The sequence below is a fragment of the Podarcis vaucheri genome (genome assembly GCF_965113315.1).
Source record: "Podarcis vaucheri genome assembly, chromosome: 5".
Classification (NCBI taxonomy): domain Eukaryota; kingdom Metazoa; phylum Chordata; class Lepidosauria; order Squamata; family Lacertidae; genus Podarcis; species Podarcis vaucheri.
The window spans coordinates 89,844,955-89,865,324 of record NC_138763.1 but is presented as its reverse complement, the minus strand read 5'-3'; the positions used below and the strand labels follow the sequence as shown (position 1 = coordinate 89,865,324).

At 42.5% G+C, this 20,370-nt stretch overlaps 1 protein-coding gene across 8 annotated transcripts in view; it reads right to left on the bottom strand.

Moving 5' to 3' along the window:
• GBF1 (golgi brefeldin A resistant guanine nucleotide exchange factor 1) overlaps positions 1-19,171 on the bottom strand; it is an 83,780-nt gene extending 64,609 nt beyond the window's left edge. For 4 of the 8 annotated variants that reach the window (XM_082223542.1, XM_082223543.1, XM_082223545.1 and 1 more), the window contains exons 1-3: positions 18,947-19,170; positions 12,424-12,529; positions 10,416-10,482 (exon numbers count right to left, since the gene is read on the bottom strand). In XM_082223542.1, the coding sequence (XP_082079668.1) occupies positions 10,416-10,482; positions 12,424-12,529; positions 18,947-19,020 (247 nt within the window). In that variant the 5' untranslated portion in view covers positions 19,021-19,170. Of the gene's footprint in view, positions 1-10,415; positions 10,483-12,423; positions 12,530-18,946 lie in introns of all 8 variants that reach the window. The other 4 variants (XM_082223546.1, XM_082223548.1, XM_082223549.1 and 1 more) reach the window with 2 other exon arrangements.
• Positions 19,172-20,370: the final 1,199 nt, after the last annotated feature.

Here is a 20,370-nt window from a genome sequence, read left to right as displayed (position 1 = left end):
ATAGGTGTACAAGGGATAGGGCCTTTTTCGGTTTGGGAACTTGGGGTGTGGAATTGTCTCCCAAAAGACATAAGTATACAAATGCCTACCACTAAGCAGGCTTTGATTACTATTCTTTTCCAGTACGCTTTTTCATGATATTGCCTTTGAAATGTGCTTAGGCTAGCAACATTAACCCACTATGTCAGAATCCCTGGAGACAATCATTTAGGTACTTTATCCACAGCAGAGACCAGAGAAGGAATGATCATTGGGAGGAGCACAAAAAGAAGAAATGCCGTGGTACACCTGCATCAACAGAACTAGACACCTTCATCTGCCCCAGCAGCAACTAAACACATCTCTCCCATATAGGTCTTTACAGTCACAGCAGGTGCTGTAACTCACCAACAGTTTGTCTTCATCCCTGAAGATGCACTCTTCCATTGTCTCCCAAGATAGACGGATGCCAACAACCAAAATTCTACTGCTGCTTCTAATATTCGTAATAGTTTCATCTTTATATAATTGATTTGATATAACAGTTAACTGTATTTAATGGTAAAGTACCTTGAATATATTTTTGAAAGATAGAATACAGATAATAGAAATTAAATGACACAACATATTATCCAAAGAAATATGAGCATATTAATATTCTCATGGAAAGATTGCTCAGGGTGATTCCACACCATTCCGGGGTGACTATTTCATTCTTTATTTATAAAAAATATATATACCACTTAAATCGCTAAACAGTTTACAAAAAGAATAATATAACAATGAAAATGCAAACAACATTCAATATAATCACTTTTTAAAAGATAGAAACATAACTGTACAGTATATCACAAATAAAACTTAGATGTGTACAATACAAATATTTGTAGGAAAGCTTACGGGGTGTAAGGAATACATGTTTTTAAGAAGCATTTAAAAGTCATTACTGTCTCTGCCTCATGAATTACCGCCTCATGAATTACCCAATGGAAGGCATTCCAGAGGGTGGGTTCCATCTCCAGGAAGGCCAGATTCTATAGTGTCACTAATTAAAAATCTTCTGGTCATGAAATGACCAACAGAGTCTCCTCAGAAGATTGTAAAGAATGGTTTATATAGGTGGCACAGTCTGCAATGTATCCTGATACCAAATTATTAGGGTGTTCAGTGGCAACCAGAAATCATTGAACTTGACTCATTAACTAATATTCAGCCAAATCTTTAAACACTATTGTACTAGGCATAAAGCTAAATATCTCACTAAGCAATCTAGAGTCTGGAGTGATTAACATAGGTACAGAAAACAGAGTTCTTTCCCAGTACTATATGATTTATAATACATTATCTAGGAATACAGTATCTGTCTATCTTACAATGCTCAGATGCATTACAAATCAAACCTGTAACTAAGAAGTTATTCTCCAACTCAGAATGTTTAAAGAAATAAGTCTATTTTTATCCAAAACCCAGATAGATTTGTTTAGGAGGAGAGAGACCAAGCTTCAAGCCATCACCCAGCTAAGGATCAAACAGAGGCAAGTTTCCTCTGAACTTCTGCTGGGTTGGCAGCCTTCTTCAGAGTTCACCTGTTCTTGCTCTATGTTCAGCCTCCATTCCTGGAGCTGGTCATAGTCAGAAGCTTTGCAAAAGGAATGAGTGTGGGAAGATACTTAAAGAGATAGCTAAAGTCCCTTTTAGTGTTAAACAACTGAAAACATCCCTACAATTTATTTATTATTTTATATTTGTTGTTTTGAGGGAGGGCAGGTTAAAATGTTTATACACACACACACACACACACACACAGCCCAGCTCATGAACTGAGATCTGCCTCTGGTGAGACTACTCCACAGGTAAAAACCATGCTGGTGAGAAGCACAAGAGTGAGAGCATCTGAAGGCTTCTTTAAGTGATATTCTGATTTTAGAAGAACTGATATGAATAACTTACGTCCTCACTAGAACATTCCTTGGCTATCTGATTTAGAATTAAAATTCAGAGGTGCATTCAATGTGAAACTGAGTGTTTTGCTGTACCTAACCTGTAATGAGCTCTGCCCGCCTCTGAATACCAAGGTGATTTCCACTCACTAAACACCAATACGTGTATGAATAAAAATGAAAGGATTTATCTAAATCTTGTTAATGCACACAGATGTTAAAAAGTGACCTTTACAACAGAAAAGGAAGGGAAGAAGAGGTGGATTTAAAGCTTTAAAGAAGAAGAAGCAGGTGCCTTATGTACAAGTCATCTTTCACACACAAAAATGTAGATTCCAGGTCCAAGCAAAATATGAACATTCCATTTAGGTAGGAAAAAAGGGCCTTTTAAAAAAAGTATGGCAGGGTGGAGGAGAGGGAGGACCTTTGCAAAGAGGAAGATGGGAATAAGAATAGAGGGACCATAGACCAGGTTGAGGGTCCCATGAAGTTTGGTGCCAGCCCTGCCTTGCAGTGAAAAAACATTTTGTTACAATCTCAAGTCAATGTTTTCCACCCATTTTCTATCAATCTTCTTCTGTACATGCATGCACATTCCACACAGCATGATATCTTCCTCTTGTTTTCTTCATCACTGCAGATCTCTGGACCGCTCTCTGCTGTCCAACATTCTCTCTCCACCCTATAACACTCTGTTTTCTTTTCCAGGACTCCATTGCATGTTCTCTCTGCACTATCATGTTATTTCACCCCCATCTCTGTTACGTCTACACCCAGCCTCATTTCTCAGCAATCTTCTCTATCGTTTTTTGTTCTCCACGCACCTCCACAGGTTTTTCCTGCACCCCCAATTTCTTATCCCCCTTTTTCTTCCTCCACGCCACCAATCTCTGTATCTCTGTCTCTCAGCTACTTCTTTCCTTATTCTCACAGACCTCTCTGCACTGGTTCCCCCACTCCCAGGTATCTCTGCAACCCATATTACTTCACCTCGAAGTCTCTGGACCCCAGATACAGGAATCTCTCACATCGCTTTTTATTCCTTAAGCCTTTCATTTTTGCTCAGACCCACCCATGTGACTACATTACAGTTCTCACAGGCAGAAACAAAACTATGCCCTACTTGTCCTTAGGTTTTCTAAAAAGTTGTTTGCCATTCAGAATCACTTTCGATCGAAATAGTCTGAGTGGAGGGAACTAGCAGTGTTATCATCCTCAGGAAATATTTCCATTATATGGATAGAGGTCCTATTGTTTATAGTCGCCATAAACAATGATTAAAAGATAGACTGTAGCAAATGCAACAGCCTCTTGCCAACTTCTATATTGGAAGTCCCAGGAGGGTAAGAAATTGTTTCTCAGTTAAAAGACAAAGCTTCCTTTCCCAGAACAATTTGTCTCTTGAACTGACAGCCACCCACTCCTGCTATTGACCCAACCCAACTTGGTCAGTTGCATATTTCCAGCTGTACTTAAGGCACATGTTCCTGCCAATCATCCTGGACACAGGGAAAATCAAGAGAATGCCCAGGAGGGCAGGGGGGCAGGGAGAGAGAAATAGTTGTGCTTTTCATTCAGGCTTCCTTTGCTGTTCACCTTTAGCAGGAAAGAGAGAGAAAAGCCTTCCTTTTTATCAATGTCTGCATTGGATTGGATTTCAAATTGTTTCCACATAAAAAGTGTTACGATTTTTTTTAAATATTGTAATAATTGTTTTATATATGTGAAATTGTTTCTATTGCTGATGTTTTATTGTAACACTGCTTCAAGATAATTTATGGGAAGCAACCCATAAATGGAATTAAATAAAGAAATAAAATTTATTTGGGAAGCAGTTGTGTGATTTCAGAAGCCTTTCATCAAATAGTGGCCTAATACCAAGACCTGAAGAACAAAACACATTAAATGTGCCATTAGAAAACAAACTAGCTGCTCTTGCAAATACTAATCCCTTACAGCTTTTGGGTTTCAAGAGGCTCAAAGTCAAGCATTGTTATCTTTTCAGATGTGGACTAAAGCTGGGGAAGAAGGGCCCAAAATGGAACTTTCTATGGAAATGCTCCCTTCCTATATGAGAGGATTCCCCTGAATCAGATTGATCTGAATCAGAGAGATCAACCAAGAGGTTAAAATACCACTTGGCCTGTGCCTGGAGGACTTGGGATGGCCCGAAAACCTGCAGGGACAAGAATGGGACACCCAGGACTCCATCATGCCCAATTCAAGGTGCTGGTCTATCAAGCCCTAAACAACCCAGGGAAGGGCCATAACTCAGTAGATCATTAAACTTTGTATGCAGAAGATCCTGGGTTCCAACCCAGGCATCTCCAGTTAGATACTGGGAGAGATTCCTTGTCAGAAACCCTGGAGAGCTGCTGCCAGTCGGAGTAAAAATTGCTGAACTGGATGGACCATCGTATAAGGCAGCTTCCTCTGTTTCAGGGCCCAAGCATCTGCAGGAGTGCCACCTCCAATACCAGCCAACTGGATCCTTAAAATTGGGTAGGGCACTCCTCATAGCCCCAAGGATTCATGGTGACCAGACTCATAGAAAACTCTTTTGCAAATTTCCCACTGGAAATATGTCTGTCCCCTTCATTATTGGGATTTAGACATCAACCAAATACATTTGTTTACCCAGGTCTTTATAATCAGTTAAGTTAATGTTTGCCTTGAACAGCAGTGCATGGGTTGTGTTTTTAATTACTGTCAAGTTATGTTTTAGTTTTGCTTTTGTTTTAATTACTGATGTAATTTTGTTGCTTATCCTTTTTTTGTACATCGTCCAAGGAGGGTGATTCTTAAGCTCAATAAATAAATGATTTTATTTTTTTTAAGTGGGCATTCAAACCAATACCAAGAAGAGACAAATCAGACCGATGCAAAGACCAAAAGGTAGAAGGAACACACAATAATCACAGGAACCACACATTTTTCTGGGCCTCTAGCACCAATTCCAAGCTACTTTACCACCTGACAGTACCAAACTCCATGCTGTTACTACCTTGTCACTACCAGAGCTCAACAACAGCAAAAAGTGGCCACACTCTTCTGAGGCCTTATCAGGTAGAAATGGCAATTGTGGGGCAAATCAAAAAGTAGAGATGGACAGATTAGTCTATTTCTAGTCTGTGTCCGTGTTCAGCCATAAGCCCATTCTTTCCCATTTCTGCATCATTCTGCAAACTTTCACCCACAAAAAAATCATATTTTAATACACATTTAACCTAAAATATGCATTTTGAATGCATTTTAATATAAAATAAATGTTTGTCCACATTTAAATATGCATTTTTATACATTCTTTTGAGCTGATTAACTATATCTAACATTTGGAAAAGTGGAAAAACCAAAGGAAAACAGCATTGCAATCCACATATTAGGTCAGCTCACTTAAAAATAAGAGCTGAACAAAAATGATCAACGATCACCTCAAAGCACTTACTCAGCACTCTCTGCTTAGTTCCTAAAAGATTGGCAGAGACAAGCCAAAGGGCAGGAAAAGAAAACCAGGCTTTCTGCTCTTCCACTGGTTTTTTTTAACTGCCTCTAAACAACAATAAAGCATCTACTGCTGAGGCAGTGAAACATCTGAGGACTGAGACTGCTGAAAGAGAGCCTTCAGAAAGATATTTGGAATAGTCTGCTTCCTACTGGTCAAGACAGAGATTACCCATTGCAGAAAATGCACTTAATTGGCTCTAGTAACAGAGAGATGTAACATTACCACATAATATTTCTTCTGAACTAAACCCCAAATGTTTTTGCATTTATAAAACCTATAAACAGAATCTAGATAATTTATAACCTGTCTGGATTTTGACCATGCTTAACACCTCTTGCTTTATTTTTTAAGTTTCAGTTTTTTGGACCACAGGACCAGTTTTTATATTCAGAAAAATAAGAGATTGAAACCAAAGTTATTTGCTCTTCGTTTTCACACATAAAAGAGCAAGTCTGTTGCTAATGTGATTGTGCTGCAGAAATGCTGCACAAAAATGACTTTTGGGTGGAACGGGGTCCAAATGCCCTGGAAAGTTTATATTACAAGGCAGCAGCAAGCATTTCTGTTGCAGCAAAAACTACTTCACTTTTGAAGTGAACAGGCCTGGCAAACTAACATGCTTGCCTTGTCCAAGCACAGCCATGCATACTAACGGTTTTAGCAGAACACTTGGACGCAAAGCCTTCAAACACACATTGCAGGCAGGCACTCTGAGGGGGTGAACAGTGCCTTCCAATAATTTCTCTTCATTCCTTCTTCATTCCCTCACACAAGCACATGGCAATTTCAGTAGTTGTGATCTAAAGATTCACTTTTTAAAATTTATGTTTTTAATTTGTATCCCACTTGTTGGTCCTCTGTGGCCTTGCAGTTAAAATTAAAATGGAAATATGATACATTGAAAATGGAAAGATGAAGATTTTTGTTCCAAATCTGAAGTCTGCCTCTCTCATGTTCACTTACCGTATTTTTCGCTCTATAAGACACACCAGACCATAAGACGCACCTAGGTTTTGGAAGAGGAAAACCGGGGGGGGGGGGGATATTCTGAATCTCAGAAGTCAGAACAACAAGAGGGATCACTGCACAGCGAAAGCACTGTTCTGGCTTCTGGGATAGCTGCGCAGCCCGCATTCACTCTATAAGACGCACACACATTCCCCCTTATTTTTTAGGAGGGGAAAAGTGAGTCTTATAGAGCAAAAAATACAGTATATGATTGAAGTCTGGACTCTGGCACAGACTGTATCAGCCTGTGTCCTGACCCTTTTCCCAGCCAAAGTCTTGCTTGTGGCTGTGCCAACAATGTATTTGGGTCTCAATATGCTGCTTGTAAATGCCAGGTCAGACCATATTAAGATCTCCCTCACCCACAATTTAATTAGGGTTAAGGATGCCAACCTGGCATATACAATCAAGACCTGGGTGAGGGGTCAGGGGGTTAGTTTCTCCCAGCTATGCCCACCTTGGTACTTGGTCCAGCACAGGAGTAGACACCAAAGCACCTGATCTGCATGGCATACCTAGTATGTCTTGCCTTTTAAAAATATTTGCTGCCCATGCTCCAGACAATGGCGAGTACTTTGAGATAACAGCACACTTTTTATTCACTATTTTATTAAAATATTACTAACACACCACCATTCACCCCTAGTCCACTACAAGATTTGTAAGGTCATTCTCACCTAATTGAGGCTCACTAATTGCCACAGTGATTCAGAGTCAACATTAATATTATCTTCCTCTGTTTACTTTCTCCTGCCCAAAGGCTAAACAATTAAGGATTGGTGTAAAATGAAATGCAAAGGTCACTAAATCTTTAACCATTTGGGTTTGAAGAAGTTACAGGTATGCCAGCTTAAAAAAGAAATGTTTTTGTATACATTTTCATTCCCAGTCTTTCCTTAGATTGCCATAGGCTGGCTACTCAGCGACTGTCCATTATTTCAAGCATTCTGCAGCTCAGCCTTGTCATTGGAAAAGAGATATGCAACTGAGCCAAATGAGTCTGGTAGGATAGTTCTCTCTCTCTCTCTCTCTCTCTCTCTCACACACACACACACACACACAGGTTTTATGGGAAGACGGACTGCTCTTTTTACCTAGGGAACCTGTGGACCTGCAGGTGTTGTTTGACTCACAACTCTCATCATCCCCAGCCAGGATGGCCAATGGTCAGCGATGATGGGAACTACAGTACAGCGACATGTGGAGGGTAAAGGGTTAAGAAGTGTTGCCCCAAAGACTGGTCAATTGCAAGTAAATTGACCAAAGACAAACAGTAAATAGGTGCCAGTTTGCACAAGAAGAATTATGCCTTTCTTTGGACAATTAAAATCTGTGAAAGGGCACTAGCCATGACAAGCTCCTATGTAAGTGCGATCATGATCTTACTTTATGTTCTTTTATGTCCTTCATAATCCCAAATATTTCCCCACATAGACTTTTTAATTTAATTTAATTTTAATTTAATTTTAAAAAAATAATTAAAAAAGGAATGTTTTTAAGCCAGGTAAGTTCTTCGATTTAAAGAAAGTTTTCTTCTTTTTTCAAAATTTGCATTATGTATCAATAGGAAGGTTACTTATGTTTCTAAACCAATCTGCAAGTTGCCAATGTGAGATATCACTCAACTACTGTTTTATTGGCCACCACATCATCCTGCACCAAAAATTAAAGGAAACAGTCTTATATAGACATGGTTTAAGAAAAAGCAAGGATAGGGCTAAAAGATGTTCTCTGCTTGCACCTTCACTTTGTACAGGTAAGAAACGAAAGCCAAGATAAAAACAAAAATCCAAAGCCACAAGGTATTGAATCTATGGGCGAGTTAGGATACTCACACTGTATTCCTAGGCTAGGTTGACTCCATGGTATACCTTCTTTCCCAAATCAGGGCAGCCCATACATCATTCCTAAACAGTTAAATAAGCAAAGACTCCAAGGAGAACAAAGGTACTCTACTGCAACATGCCTAACATTTACATTGCCCCTCTCTGCTCATTAAACAGATTTTGTTTAAATAATGAACAAACTGTATTACAGACTCCAATGAGAATTCCAAAATTATAAGTCAACTGATAAAGCTCAGAGGAGATGGAAGAGAACGGGAGGGAGAGAAGAGCAATATTGACTAATATAAAGGGCGCAGCTTGAGAAAGGATATTCCTGCCACACCTGATCAAACATAGTCCACAGAGGGGAGAAGGAAAGAGGAACACGAGAAGAAATGAGACAAGGCAGTTGGAAATTTGCATCCAGCACAGATTAAAACAAACTCAGTAGGGACTGAGGAAATACAGAATATATATTACTATAAATGCAAAACTGTTCTAAAAGCTAACTCAAATGTCAAAGATTACTGCTTGAATAAATTTGAATATGAAAGTCATTGCTTCTGTAACTTAATGAAGAAGTGTTCAAACCGAATTCAAGTAAGAGCTGAACTCTGCCCCTGTGTTGCCTCTTGAAAGTGAAGGTCTCTGACAATAGTACAACATGCCATCAGGGCCCACCAATACCCTGCCTAGGATCAAGTCTGTTCCCAAGAACACCTAGGAAGTATTTCCAGTCAGTGCTACATGACAGAATTAACCTACACACAGGAGACATGAAGGCTGGCATGGTCTTTTCACAAGTGATATGAATATCAGGAAACTTACCTACTGATTCCACAAATGCACATTAGTCCAATGTATGCATCATGGCAGAAATTCTAAACCAAAATTCTGAGTATTTTCCTAGCACAAAGTATGAAAGAGTCATCTAGATTTTAGTCAGGAGATTTGTGAAGAAAATATTTTATCAACCCTCAGCCCCACACCATACAGCTGGCACGCACACACAACAACCAGCCCCCTCCAATCTTCTTGCATCACTTTCCTCCTGTGTGCTTGTATGTCATTAGTTTGGCTATTGTCACACCCACAACTGAAGACGGAAGAAAGCACGGTCAGGGAAATGGAGGGCAAGACACTCTGTTTCTAACCAATGAAATTCAAGTGCCAAAACATTCTACTCCAATTTTATTTTACGAATTCAAATGAATTTACACAGCTAAATTTTAGGTATCTAGGGTGTAGGGTTGTGAGGAGCACTATGCTTATTCAGCAAATGTGGAAAGGTATTCTGTACCACATGGGAGGATGTAGCCCCTTTCAGCTTAAAAGCACGTGCAATCCTAACAGCCACCTCATAAGGTAGGTCAGCATTATCTCCCAATGGCATACCAGGAGGAGAGAATGAAGCATTTATTGCCTGTCCAATGCCATTGATGCATTTATGTATGAGTTAAGATTTAAACTCGGTACATTATTGAGGCAAAAACTCACATGCATTTCCAACAAAACAGCATAAAGGATAGTGTCTAATTAGTTTGGTTTAGTAATTTATACCCCACTTTTCCGTATACAAAATAGTCACGGTGGCTCACAATAGATTAAACAATACTATTACAAAGAAACACAACAAAGTGAATCAAACAAAAGCAGATCTCAAGAGGCACAAAGTTAGATACTTTCTGAAAGGACACATATACAGATGGTACCCAGACTGTAGAACAACCTTGCTATAAAGCTCCCTATTCAATGAAGTGCATTTGAGCCCATCAGTGCAGGATCTTAAAAAAACATACATCTTCCAAGCTACATTTCATTATTTTTGGCTATGTGATTATGAGCTGTTTTGCACTTTTAAATCATAAAACTTTGACAGACCTACAAAGCCTAGATACTCTTCATTATAATACCACCTAATATGTCTCCCTTCATTTATGTATTGACCCTTTTATGTACACTGCACTGTGAAGGCATGGTTTGAAAGTCAACCTAGATTCCAGTCTTGGTGCCAGCTGTGAATGCAATGCTGTTCTGTACTGATGCATAATCCATATCCCTATTTAAAAAAACAATAAATCTGTCCCTGCAGAATTTAGGTATGTGCGTTGATCCTCTACATACCCAATATTAACTTAAAAAACATCAACAGCTTACCAGTTATGTTATTCAGCACTTCTTTCAAAACACTGAAGCTGTGCAAAAGAGGATCACGGTCTTCATCCTAAACACATGAAAAGGTTGTTACTAAGTAGGAACTGGACTAAGTTAAAACTTCCTCACTAAGAGGGAGAAAATATTTATATCATCTTTCAATAAGCACTTAAACAGATCATTATTCAAAGAAGCCCCAAGGTCTCACCCGGTCAAGAGGGGAAAAATTGGGGCTCACTCAGCTGGGGGGCAGGAGCCTTCCAGCTGAGACGTGCAAACAAGCTGTGTTGTCCCCAGTCTGCCAGGCACTGGGGTGAAAGTGTCTCAGCTCCCACAGTGAGAGCTGCAACAGTTGGCTGAGGCCAATGCAGCTAGTTATTTCAACCTCATGGTGTATCGCCAGATTGCGATGTTTGGCTGGTGATGCATCACAACGTTGAAAGCCTGACATCACCCAGCCCTACTAGTAGTACATGGTCATTGACTGCTGGGAATGAGTGTTTCAGCATGTTGCCTCGTGCTCTGGCCAGCTTGCTAGCCCACCACCTGTTGTGCCAGTTCAACAGTAGCAGCATCGGCATGCCACCCCATTCCCACCAAGCTGCTAATCCAGCTCAACTGCATTGTGCAAAATGGGTGTTAGGAGGAAGGTCACAGAGGTAGCACGCAGTTCCTTTGCCAAAAGGATTTCAGCTGCTATACACAATGCATCTATATCCAGGTCAGCAGGGGTGTGGGTGAGTATGCAGAACAATCCTATGTAGGCCTGCTCAGAAGTCCCACTGGGTTCAATGAGACTTACTCCTTGGTAAGTATGCATAGATTCACAGCAACCTTAAGAAATGAATGGAATAAGTAGCATGAATGGCTAAACACAGTTGTGAGTAACCTGTGGCCCACCTCCAGATGATGGACTGTCATAGGTTTCCCTCCCTGTTGCCCTCTGGATGTTGCTGGACTACAACGCCCATCATACCTGACCACTGCCCATGCTGGCTGGGGCAGATGGGATCTGTAGTCCAACAACATACTCCCTATCCCTAGACTATCTCAAATGGGATGTTTATTTGAGTTTCACATTGGGCAGCAAAATGTACTGGAATTGCCAATTGCCACAGCAGAAGGTTATAAAGCTGGGGAGGAATTTGTATACTTTTATTATTTCTTTACAATATTCTCTGAACTTTACTTCATACTCAAAGGCACTTTGTCTTTAAATTGTTGTCTCTCAGTTCTTAAACTGCTCCAATCAGAAGTTTAAAGCTTTGATCAGAAGTATTACATCACATGGGTGTGTGCATTTTTAAAGCTTTTGAGAGAAAGCATTTTAGACAGGCTCTGAAAGACAATGTTCAAGGCACCAGGATTTGAGAACAGAAAGTGACAACCCTTTATTCCAGTTCAAAGGTGTGGAAAGACTGTACCAACCCCACCAACAGCACAGAATTTAACAATCAATCCCGAAGGAGGTAGCGATACTGCCAGGAGGGTATTTAGTGCTACAAGAGTCTACATGAAGTAAAAAAAGACCTAAGGAGTCTGCGGATCCTTAAAGACTAACACATTTGTTTCTACATAAACTTTTTGTAATCAGGATCTTGTTTTATCAGATGCATGAACTATGCAAATAGTAGGTATTATATGAATGGATGTATAAAAATGTAGCACCCATAATACTACTTTGCACAATTCTAGTGTTCAGAGAGCATCTTTGTGATCCTAGCAACCCTGCAATTTAGACCAGTATTATTATCCCAATATGTGGATGCACTAGAGTGGGCTCACAATACCCTGTTAGTACCCCATCCCAGAGTTCAGCACTTTTCAGTCTCTTATACAATAGATGCCACACTCCAAATTATTTTGTTAACTAGAATTAGACAAGTGCCTATACAAATGGAAGATCAAAGCTGCCTACAGCAACATATAGCAAATAACTATTTCAGTTTCTCATATATGTTTGATATTAGACAGATTCAAGATTCACTTCATGCAACACTCAGCAGCTTACCAAATGTGTATGGGTACTCCATCTTGCACTGCGTTTTATGGCTCCTACTACTGTATTGATTTCGCCTTGAATAATATAAATGTTCTTATCCACAATCCTGACAGACCTAGGAATGAGAAACTAAATTAGTACAAAAAATAACATTATTATTCCATACCAGGAAAAGAAATTTGAAAGCATGTCCCAGAATCTACTCTTTGGATGCCAAAAATGATAGAAATATTTCATGAAATGAGAAATAGTTAAATTATCTTGGTGCAGTCTGTTTTATATGTTTTTATTAATAGCTATTCCACCCTATCTTTTAGCTCACAGAGAGACCCCAAGGCAGCTCACAAATCAGGACACAACATTTTTATGTTAGTTTCTCAAGCCACTGAACCCATCAAACCAAAAGGTTTAATCAGAGTCAAGTCTTCCTTCCTTCTTTCACGTGCTTTGGGAAAATGAGGGTCAGCATGTACAATAAATCTAGAGTTTCACTATTTCTTTTAAGATGCTGTACAACTTTTAGTACTTCAAAAGCAAGAAACCCTAAAAAGCCACTATAAACTAGGGGGGAAAGGACTCATGACTTCACAGTCTAGACCCAGCAAACCACAGATTGTGCTAAGTAAACCACTACAGGAAAGATATGGGTTAGTACTTGGCATACAACTAATCTGGCAATCAACTGAGCACTGTAAAAAAAAAAAAGAGTGAGTAAAGCCTGCCAGTGGTTAACAGCCCGGAAGCAAAGGATCAGAAATGCACACAGAAGTGAGGAACAATCCAAGTACAGTGGTACCTTGGATTAAGTATTTAATTCATTCCGGAGGTCCGTTTTTAACCTGAAACTGTTCTTAACCTGAAGCACCACTTTAGCTAATGGGGGCCTCCATTAGCGGAGTCTGTAACCTGAAGCGTCTGTAACCTGAAGCGCCTGTAACCCAAGGTACCACTGTAGTACATCTGTGCAGCAGTGTAGTATTTGGAAAAGCACAGATATATCTACCAATCTGGGAAGCAGCCAAAAGCACACCCTGCCCTTTAGACTAGGCCTCCCTCCCCAATTTCTAGGGTACATTTCCATACCATTTGGTGGGCATCTCACTGAGAAAGTCACAGAGATGGGCTACCATGGAAGAGGACGAAAGGAAAAAGGGGTAGAAGGCAGAAGATTGAGATAAGTAGAATGTGATGAATGGAACACTGCATGAGTGGTGTAGTGCCAACCACCTTGAAAGAGGCAGTGGTACAGCCTCTACTTTAAAAGCCCAATCTGGACCCTGAGATTCCTGATTACTGCTGCTGATCACAAATGCTCCCTTCAGGGACAAGGTGCTTGTGCAGGAGTGGGGTGGGGTAATGGCCTAGCTTCAGAAACACTTGGAGGAAATCTAGACCCATTTTAGACAGGGTTCCAGACCAAGCTTTCAGACTGAATCAGCTTAGTTGTTCTGATGGATGTCCTTTACTAGGAAACAGACAAAGGGAGAGTAACCCTGTTACTCTAGCTGGATATTTCTGCAGATTTTGACAGCGTTGAAGATGGTATTCTCCTGGGCCAACTCTATGAGATCGGACTTGCAGGTGATATGTTGCAATGCTTAGATTCCTATCTGCGGGACAAGATTCAGGGAATAACACTGGGTAAGCATACCTCACTGTCCAGACACCTGCACTCTCTAGGAACTATTCTGTCCCCAACACTATTTAACATCTAAATAAACTGTTGAGAGCAGTCATCATGATCTTTGGGACACAGTGTCAGCAATCCCAAGCACTGCTTCTCTGTTATATCTAAATAAGACACAGCTTTGGTTTTTAACCAGTGCCGGGATGGAGTAATGAGCTGTGTAAAGGCAATAAACTGAAAATGAATCAGCAGCATTTGATATTTCTTTATCTACTACATTCTACAGTGGTACCTCGAGTTAAGTACTTAATTCGTTCCAGAGGTCCACACTTAACCTGAAACTGTTCTTAACCTGAAGACCACTTTAGCTAATGGGGCCTCCTGCTGCTGCCGCGCTGCCGGAGCACAATTTCTGTTCTCATCCTGAAGCAAAGTTCCTAACCTGAAGCACTATTTCTGGGTTAGCGGAGTCTGTAAACTGAAGCATATGTAACCTGAAGCGTATGCAACCCGAGATACCATTGTATAAGGAAACAAACAAGAGAGATCTGAGTTATCTACTCATTATATAAATTTTGACATCCTTATTCCAGGGTGAAAATAGGCCCTTGAGCGTTATACCATGAGAGAAATCTTAGGACAGAGGATGAAATTAAAATAATTTCATTGTTTTGTTCCTTATTCCAGTCAAATCCAATGGTATTTTTATGTATATGTCCTCAATGCAGCTTGCATAAAATGTAGTTAAAACGCAATTAAAACCAACCTAAAATAAAATTAAAATCAAAGAACTGGCAAGTTTTTGGATATTTACTATTCCTAAGATCTGGTAAGGTAAAGGTAAAGGGACCCCTGACCATTAGGTCAAGTCGTGACCAACTCTGGGGTTGCGGCGCTCATCTCACTTTATTGGCCGAGGGAGCCGGCGTTTGTCCGCAGACAGCTTCCGGGTCATGTGGCCAGCATGACTAAGCCGCTTCTGGCAAACCAGAGCAGCGCACGGAAACGCCGTTTACCTTCCCGCCAGAGCGGTACCTATTTATCTACTTGCACTTTGACGTGCTTTCGAACTGCTAGGTTGGCAGGAGCAGGGACCGAGCAACGGGAGCTCACCCCGTTGCGGGGATTCAAACCGCCGACCTTCTGATCGGCAAGTCCTAGGCTCTGTGGTTTAACCCACAGCGCCACCCACATCCCGATATCTGGACTATATGGAGAGGCCTATATCTGGGCTGCACTAATCATGGAGGCACAATTGTTTGTGGCAAGAGAAAGGGCCTTCTGGATTATGGAACACATGAGGTCTAGTTGGTCCCCTCCCTTGCCATTTCTGCCAATAAGTGAAAACCTTTCTCCCCTGGCAAGTTTTCATCTTGCTGGGCAGATGACACATTGTGGACCTCGTTTAGGGTTTTTATCTACTACACTGTTTTCCATTTTCACATTGTTTTATTCTTATATTGTTGATAGTATGATACTACCGTTGTAAGATGGCATTGTAAAATAAGCAATGTGAATGCACTGCAAAAGTGCAGGATACAAATCTTCTGGGGAAAAAAAATACTGCATTTGTGGTGAATCCACAAGTGGCATGGGCAGCAGGAGTTTACATCATACCTGAATGTAAGTTGGAGGTACTGTGGGATTAAGCATACTGTACAGCAAACTCTGCTGAAGTGCACTAGTATCTGCTTGAGCCAAAACCAGTGTTTGTTAAGACTGGCATTCTCTCATGCTTTCAGCTTTCTTGTGGCACACTTGCAAAAAAGATTGGTCACTACTTTTGTAGCTCAAGGGCTCAACCCTTTCTGTCAAAGCCACCTTTAAGAGGTCTATATATTATTACAGCTAACCTGTCTGCTTGTCAGACAGAAATACACATTTGGATAGTGCAGTCCATGTGTTCAGGTAATCCAGCGTCTACCCCATATTGCATGTATTCAACAGTCATAAGTAGTTGCAATTTCCTCTAAGCTGCGACTCTACCCAACTGCAAAAATCAAAAATTACAACTACGCAACCTCCAACAAATCAGGTTTGAGGAGCTCTGTTCAAGTTAGATAGCCACACTGTAATGTATCAATGGGACGCGGGTGGCGCTGTGGGTTAAAGCCTCAGCGCCTAGGGCTTGCCGATCGAAAGGTCGGCAGTTCGAATCCCCGCGGCGGGGTGCGCTCCCGCTGCTCGGTCCCAGTGCCTGCCAACCTAGCAGTTCGAAATCACCCCCGGGTGCAAGTAGATAAATAGGTACCGCTTACCAGCGGGAAGGTAAACGGCGTTCCGTGTGCTGCGCTGGCTCGCCAGATGCAGCTTTGTCACGCTGGCCACGTGACCCGGAAGTGTCTCCGGACAGCGCTGGCCCCCGGCCTCTTGAGTGAGATGGGCGCACAAACCCCAGAGTCTGTCAAGACTGGCCCGTTCGGGCAGGGGTACCTTTACCTTTACCTTTAATGTATCAAAAAGTAATGAGGACAAGTTGTATCTACTAGTCTTTGGAAAGACGGCAAAGTTGGCATGTTTGTGTGTTACATTGAATCTATCACCACCAACTCAAAAACGAAGAACACTATGTGGACACGGGGCATGTACAGTGGTGCCTCGCAAGACGAAATTAATTCGTTCCGCGAGATTTTTCGTCTTGCGGTTTTTTTCGTCTTGCGAAGCACAGTGTTGAAAAAGTTTTGGGAAAGCTTCAAAAATCACCAAAGTCTTCAAAAACCTCAAAAAAGGCTACCACACCGCGTGCTATGAGTTGCTCCTCGAAGTCAAGTCGCAACTGTATTAACGGTTTTAAGAAAAAGGAAATAAACTTGCAAGACGTTTCCGTCTTGCGAAGCAAGCCCATAGGGAAAATCGTCTTGCGAAGCAACTCAAAAAACCAAAAACCCTTTCGTTTTGCGAGTTTTCCATCTTGCGAGGCATTCGTCTTGCGAGGTACCACTGTATACAGGCCCCAAATGCCAGTTCTGGGTACTTCCACATTCATAATGACACCCAGTTCTTTGACTTCCAGCAGACACTTTACAGATCTGATCTTCCCCTATGTTCCAATAGCACTCACAGCGATATTTGAAGGTGTGTTTACAGCCATATTTGAAAGTGTGTAAATATATAAAGCATTGCCTTATGAGAACCAGCCCAGGCCCACCTGGGCAAGCTGGGAAGGTCACTGAGTCAACATCCATACCCTCAACACCTAAGTCACTTGGAGTGTCAATGGCAAGGATGAGATGCAGTGTGCTCCCTGTCATTGAGAGATATTCCATCCACCTAAATGCAAAATTGTGCTAGACTCCTCTGGAATACTTCGGGGTGATGGTAAGATCTCTGCATTCATGCAAAGGGCTAAGAAGACCAGAGATAACTCTAAACCCTAATGCTGCCTCCCATCCAAAAGTGCAAATCAGACTACCTGAGATACTGTCCCTCACCCCCAAATCCTCTGTACTTGACAAGCCTCATTCCTCTCACATTAAACTGCATGCCCCAGGCTGTTGGGTCTTCCCAGGCACCTAGCACAAATTAAAATATGTTCACTTCCTTCAAAACTATTCACAGCACCCAATGAAATGTAGTGTGTGCCCAGACCCTAGCAGGCAAGGTTTTGCCTATCCCTCCCCAACCCTGAAGCTTGTCCCAAAATCAAGCCAATGGCCAGATCCTTAGGCAAGCAATGCTTTTATTGCCCTGTCACAGATCTTTTAACCAGAGAAGCTGAGGGTACAGTCTCAGGCATTCTGCTTTGCAAAATGCACACTGCCTTCACCAGCAAAGGCTTTCATTGATGCTTTTTCGGGCACCCCAGCAACAGCAGCCGGACTGCCAAAACTGGGCTGGCTCACAAAGAGTCGCCAAACACCTCCAGCTCAGGTGCCCCAAGAGTGCGGGAGGATCTTATTCCCTCATGGGAACCTGCACAGGACTCTGAGATCTTTGGGGGAAGGCCCTTCTGTGAGTCCCGCCACCCTCAACAGTAACACTTGGTGGGGTCACGAGAGAGGGCCTTATCGGCAGTGGCGGCTCCCAGGAAACTTCAGAACTCCCTTCCTCCGGACCATCTTCTGCCTTGCTGTCCTCCCAACCAGCAGGTGAAGAAGACCTTTCTTACTCCAACCGGCCTTTGGGAACGCCTGCTTTTAATTAAAGGTGCCGGTGCTGCTCTTATTGTAATGACTGGTGCCGTGCTGTTCTTATGGAGATTATTGGTTATGTTTCAAAACAGATCTTAGACAGGCATGCAGTTTTCAATTCCATTGGGTCTCCAGCCATAGGAACCAACTCCCCACCCGCCGCCCTAAAAAAATAAAATATTTGAGGGGGCCGGGTCCCCACAAAGTTGATGCCCATTGCCATTCAAATAACGTGTGCGCACCGTGCCATGTGATCTATTATGTGGGGCGGGACTTACCCCCTACCCCCCCTAATATTTTATTCAAGTTGGCACCCCTGTCTCCAGCAGCTGTTGGACTACAACTCCCATAGTCCCTAGCTAGCAGGTCAGGGGGTGATGGGAGTTGCAGTCCAACAGGAGCTCAGGGCCCACTTTCGATTGGACGCTGCTTATTTTCTTCTTCTTTTATAGCAGTTCTTGTTTTTATCTGCAAGCCGCCTCGAGTCCCGTCAGGCGGGGTATAAGTAAATACAGAACCATAACAACCACAGTGATAATCTCGGCCGGAAGGTCAAGCGGTCCCTTGCTGCACTTTGCCTCGGCCCTGCCTGCCTGCCGAGACAGGGAAACCGCGGCCTTCGCGACCCGCCTGGGCCGGACACCACCTTCGGGCCCTTGCCGGCCCCCCCCCCACACGCAGGACAGGCCCCGCGGCCCAAACTCCCTCGGCTCCCTCAGCAGGCAAAGCCCGACTGCGGGCCGGGCAGCTGGGAATGTCTGGCGGGCTCACTCACCCCTCCATCCAACCGGCATCCAAAATGGCGGCGCCTGAGGGCAGTTGCTGAGGCGTCGGAGGGCCTCTCGGCATTGCCGGCGGCGGCCCGCTCCGGAGAGCCTGCTAGTTCCGAGGAAGGCAGCCGCCCTGAGGAACGGCTGGAACCGGCTCCTCTCCCCTCTTCGCTTCTCTCTCACTGACGTGGAAACAAGGGCGCAGCCTAGCTTGCTGCGCGGTTTACTGCCGGGGACGGGGACGGACCTCGGCCAATCGAAACAAGCACCTGAGGTGACAGGACACCCGCCGCCCAATGGGATCGGCTCGTTCCGAGGGAGGTTTGCGGGGGGGCGGGGAGGAGAAACCCTTCCGCCACCGCCCCCTAGCGAGGAAGCCAATCAGGAGAAAGGCTTGGCGATATTGGCATCGCTAGTTGCCAATAGCTGTGTGGGAAAGAGAAAGGAAAGGAAAAGCCAACCCTCCGGATAGGTGAGCAGCCTCCCGGGAGAGAGAGAATCAAGTGTGATTGCACTGCAGAGCGAAGATTTGCTGTGCATTGTGGGGTGCAGCTTGTCATTTCTGGGCTGCGGGAGCGTGTGAATGGTCAAACGCGCAACTCATTGGTGTGGTGTGTTTTTTTGTGTGTGTTTTGATCTCTCCCAAAAATTACCACCCAAAAAACAAAATGCATCGCTACTACATTTTTACCTTGTCACGTGTTAGTTGCACTGGATTTTATTCTTTATTACATAAAATTTATGCGCCGCTTGATTTGTGAAAAAATACAAACTAAAATCGGATTAATAAAAACCTAAAACAATAAAATCAAGATAAATCATAGAATTGTAGACATCCAAGGGTCATCTAGTCCAACCCCCTGCAACACAGAAATATGTACAACCTTACTCAAAAACATGCAAAAGTTAAAATGATAAAACAGATGAACATTAGTGGAATAAATAATTGCTCCTACCTGCACTGAAGCCTTCTAGGGAGGCAATGATGCAACAGAAACCTTTTAAAATACTTGTGGTGAGTCAGAGGTTTTTAATCTGATATCAAGCTACATATAAGATGGTTGGTGTCATGTTGACTTATTATGGAAATGTGTTCTGTATTAGTAATAGTAATGCTATTGCTACAACCTTATCATGACCTTTGGATAGAACAATAAAACTATGAACTGAGGCGGGGGGAGCATCACGACAGTGCATATGTGCAGAGGACAAAATGGAAGCAGACCACACACAAAAGCAAGACTTTAACCACCTAGATATGTTGGGATCTACATATCTGATGGAATTTCTTATTCTGCATAGGCCTGCTTCTAGGCTAAAATCTTTAAATGAAGCATTTTTGATTGGGCTCCAGCCTGGGCAGGCTGAGGGTCAGTCAGATGCCTTGGCAATCCCAGCAGGTATATAAGAGGACGACCTGGGCTGGGCA